Here is a 4,886-nt window from a genome sequence, read left to right on the forward strand (position 1 = left end):
GGCTTCTCGAAACGTATCCATGGTTCAATGATGGTCAATGGAGCAGATCTGTATTCTTCCAGCCAAGGCTGAAAATCCCTAGGTTGTTTCCTATAGAATGATAGATCCGTGTCCCTTGTGATGATGTTGTGGCTGCTGTCCTATCTCTTGTCCTTAGGATGTATAGATGTCTTGGCAGAATCTCTCTGGCTGTTTCTCTCTCAGTCTCTTTATACAGAGGCATGTAACCTATTTTTAGACTTAACAAATGTCCCTCATTCAGTATTTACATAAAGGGTAAGAATGGAGATGAGATTATTATAGCATTACTTGATTATAATAATAATAAATTTTATTTCTATAGCGCTGACATATTCCGCAGCACTTTACATTTCAGAGGGGACTTGTACAGACGATAGACATTACAGCATAACAATAATCACATAGATCATAACAGATACCAAGATGAATGAGGGCCCTGCTTGCAAGCTTACAATCTATGAGGAAAAAAGGTAGACACGAAAGGTGGGTGGTAACAGTTGCCCTGATTGTATGGACCAGCCATAATGTTAAGTGTGTAACAGTACAGACACAGAGGGCTAATGGATGCATAAAGCATGTGGGAACATGATACGGGGAACCTGGTTATGGTAAAACTTTTGACTGTGACACACAGGCATAGTTAGGTTAATGTGTTGAGGCGGTAGACCAATCTGAATAAATACGTTTTCAGGGCACGCTTAAAATTGTAGGGATTGGGGACTAATCATATTGACCTTTTAGATGGGAGTGGGAGGTTCTGATTATTGAGGATGCTAACCTCAGGTCATCAACAGAATGGAGGGCACGGGTAGGGTGATATACTGAAACAAGGGAGATGTAGGGTGGTGCTGAGCCATGGAGGGCTTTGTGGGTGAAGGTAAAGTTTGTACAGGATTCTGGAGTGGATGGGTAGCCAGTGTAATGACTGGCACAAGGTAGAAGCATCGGTGTAACGATTGGCAAGGAATATGATCCTGGCTGCAGCACTCAAGACAGATTGGAGAGGGGAGAGTTTGGTAAGAGGGAGACCGATTACAAGAGAGTTACAATAGTCGAGACGAGAATGAATAAGAGAAACAGTAAGAGTTTTTGCGGAATCAAAAGTAAGAAAAGGTCGAATTCTAGAAATGTTTTTGAGATGCAGATAACAAGAGCGAGCCAGTGATCAGATGTGGGGGGCAAAGGAAAGCTCGGAGTCAAGTATGACCCCAAGACAGCGGGCATGTTGCTGTGGAGTAATAGTGGAACCACAGACAGAAATGACAGTGTAGGGTGATTATGTAAACTATTTGCATAGTTTTTCCCTCTCTGCTTTAGAAGTCAACAAACTGGCTCCATAACACAATGCATAATTAGCATATCAGCAATCATCACTAGTGATCAAGGATAAGCACAATAATAGTCATTTATTACCGGCTTACACAAACAAAAGTCTGTTTTCTTGACCAACTATAAATCAAGACTTAAATTTAAAGCCAACATACAGATAACATTCTATTATTCTTCTTTTGCTAAAAAAAAATCGTCTGGTTAATTAAGATACAATGCTGTATGTCTTCACAATGCCAAAAGTAAAAAAAAAAATGTTTTAAAAAATATTTTAAAAAAGTATAAAAGTTGAAATCACCCCCCTTTCGCCCCTTTCAAAATAAAACAATTAAAAATCAAACATACACATATTTGTTATAGCGGCGTTCAGAATCGCCTGATCTATCAATATAAAAAAGAATTAACCTGATCGCTAAATGGCGTAACGAGAAAAAATGTCAAAACACCAGAATTACTTTTTTTTGGCCGCCACAACATTGCATTAAAATGCAATAAAGGATGACCAAAAGATCATATCTGCACCAAAATGGTCTCCATTAATAACGTCAGCTCGGCACACAAAAAATAAGCCTTCATCCAACCCGAGATCATGAAAAATGGAGACGCAACGGGTATCGGAAAATGGTGCAATTCTTTTATACTTTACCTAATAAAGATGAGTTATTTTTACTGATACAGTGGGTATGGAAAGTATTCAGACCCCTTTCAATTTTTAAATTGTTTCATTGCAGCCATTTCGTAAATTCAAATTCATACTATCTATTCCTGACACTGGAGTGGCTTATACACGTCCGAAGTATATAGTTTGAGGTCTGGGATCTGCCAATATGTGGCAAGTTTTCTGACTGTTTCAGATAACATGATACATGATTTTAGTTTTTTTTTGTCTAGTCTCGCTTGAGTATATGCCAATATTAAATAGTCTCTTCATGAGTCGTCTTTGATGAGGACAATGAAACCCATAGAAATGAGAGGCTTGGAGAGTGAGTGTGTATACGTCACCTCACCCTATATACTGAGATGTGGGGTACATGTTTTTTCTATTAGTCACTTTCCGACTAACCTTCAGGGGGTGAATTTTAGGTATAGCTTTACATTTGGAATTAATAAGGTTTAGTTTTATCCTTTTGTCAGCAAACATGAGGAATGACAAGAGACAACCCATTTAAGAAGATTCAACTTTGGTTAAAACTATTCCAACATTATGAACATAAAAAAGGCTTCTCCCCTATGTGACATCTCTGATGTTTATTAACAGTTGATTTCCAAGTAAAATTTTTCCCACATTAAGAAAATGAAAATGGCTTCTCCTCTGTGTGACTGCGCTGATGGCGATCAAGAAGGACTTTCTGATTAAAATATTTCCCACATTCTGAACAGGAAAAAAGCTTCTCCCCTGTGTGAGTTCTCTGGTGCTTAACACAATCTGATTTATGCCTAAAACATTTCCCACATTCTGAACATGAAAAAGGCTTCTCCCCTGTGTGAGTTCTCTGATGGGTAACAAAATTTGATTTCTGTGCAAAACATTTCCCACATTCTAAACATGAAAAAGGCTTCTCTCCTGTGTGGATTCTCTGGTGCTTAACACAATCTGATTTACTGTTAAAACATTTCCCACATTCTGAACAGTAAAAAGGCTTCTCCCCTGTGTGGATTCTCTGGTGATTAACACAAGCTGATATATTGTTAAAACATTTTCCACATTTTGAACAGGAAAAAGGCTTCTCTCCTGTGTGAGTTCTCTGGTGGGTAACAAAATGTGATTTCTGTGCAAAATATTTCCCACATTCTGAACAAGAAAAGGGTTTCTCCCCTGTGTGAGTTCTCTGATGGGTAACAAAATTTGATTTCTGTGCAAAACATTTCCCACATTCTAAACATGAAAAAGGCTTCTCTCCTGTGTGGATTCTCTGGTGCTTAACACAATCTGATTTACTGTTAAAACATTTCCCACATTCTGAACAGTAAAAAGGCAACTCCCCTGTGTGGATTCTCTGGTGATTAACACAAGCTGATTTATTGTTAAAACATTTTCCACATTTTGAACAGGAAAAAGGCTTCTCCCCTGTGTGAGTTCTCTGGTGAATAACAAAATGTGATTTCTGTGCAAAATATTTCCCACATACTGAACAGGAAAAGGGTTTCTCCCCTGTGTGAGTTCTCTGGTGAATAGCAAAATTTGATTTCTGTGCAAAATATTTCCCACATTCTGAACATGAAAATGGCTTCTTTGTTTTAGGAGCAGTTTGTTTTTTATTGCCTCTTCTGTGACTTTGATTTTCCTTAGTAGTCAGTAATGAATCAGAAGATGGGACCTGTTTCATAGGATCAGATGACAGATCTTTGCTGTGAATGGATGATGGTATATCTGGAGTAACAGCAATCACTTCAGTTGTATCTTGTAGGATCTCAAGATCATCAGATTTAAAAATTGAAGATGTCAGCTGTCCCTCTGATCTCCTGGTACAGTCATCTGCTAAGATAAACAATTATTTTTTTAATAAAATATCCTTCAGTTTTATATTTTTGAACATTTATACTTAGCTTGCCATTTTTATGGACAGTTTATGTAAAAAACTTTAATTATTTCCCAAGACAATGACAGTTCACAGTCTAATAGAAAACCTTGTTGGATGAACCAGTAGTGTGCGGTGTTCAACTGTTTGTTCATTCTGCCTCCCAAATGTAAAATATAAAGAAACCAATCAATGCTATGTAGGTGAAAATAATACCAATTCTCATCTCACAAAAAACAAGTCCCCACTCAGGTCCATCATCTGTCAGTGGAAAAACAGAGGTTCCCACACTATTAGTGGCTCAAAGGCTGCTGAAAAGCAACAGAGTTTCTATAAACCAATCCAGCAAAATCTGCTCTCACTTCGGAGTCTTGCAGTGTGCGCAAACTACATTTAGGATCCTTGTATTTAGCAATATTATAGTGAGAAGAATCCACTTAATTTTGTTACGCGAGGCTTAGGTCAAAGAAGGCTGAAATACCCGGGGCCCCTGCAGAGTCCCTCCAACTAGGGAAAACCCTGTCTGACCCTCAACCCAGGGTTTTTGCTAATGGTGCAAATGCCTGAGACTCCAACCTTTCCTTATCTCCTGCTCAGCCCTAAGCTGAACCCTCCACCCTCCACCCAGTGAGTCGTCAAACCACCAAAGCCCCCACAGTAATGACAGACAGGGAGAACTTAAACCGCACCGCGCCGCATACACACAGGACAATACCGTAATGTGAACAGGGCAAAACAAAACACAAATATAGGAAGGCGAAAAGGTAACAACGGATCATACGCCACCAGATACGAATTTCTCTCTCCAACACCTCCTCTCCAGACCGGAACCACTTGGCATAAAATACAAGCTATAATCGGCGACGCCCATAGGCCAGCACGACTATTTAAAGACCGTGGGCGTGACCAAACATCCCACCTGATTTCCAGCTAGATTAACCCTCAATAACCTGAGTAAAATCAAGCCGGCGCCACTGCGGCTATAGTGGACGGAGATGGAACTACCGCTGCCTGCCG

The 4,886-nt window shown here is 39.4% G+C and overlaps 1 protein-coding gene across 1 annotated transcript; it reads right to left on the reverse strand.

Annotated features, from left to right (window-relative positions):
- Window positions 1–309: 309 nt before the first annotated feature.
- LOC141060201 (uncharacterized) lies at window positions 310–3,911 on the reverse strand. Its single transcript, XM_073556447.1, has one exon. It carries the CDS (start codon window positions 3,675–3,677, stop codon window positions 2,637–2,639), a length of 1,041 nt encoding a protein of 346 aa, XP_073412548.1. The 5' UTR covers window positions 3,678–3,911; the 3' UTR covers window positions 310–2,636.
- Between the last annotated feature and the right edge of the window lie 975 nt (window positions 3,912–4,886).

This window comes from Dendrobates tinctorius, unplaced genomic scaffold (genome assembly GCF_039654945.1).
Source record: "Dendrobates tinctorius isolate UK_male_01 unplaced genomic scaffold, ASM3965494v1 ptg000233l, whole genome shotgun sequence".
Lineage (NCBI taxonomy): Eukaryota > Metazoa > Chordata > Amphibia > Anura > Dendrobatidae > Dendrobates > Dendrobates tinctorius.

Bases quoted from the DNA above. Each gene is read 5' to 3' on its own strand.
- LOC141060201 (XM_073556447.1), bottom strand. From the start codon at position 3,677: ATGAAACAGGTCCCATCTTCTGATTCATTACTGACTACTAAGGAAAAT.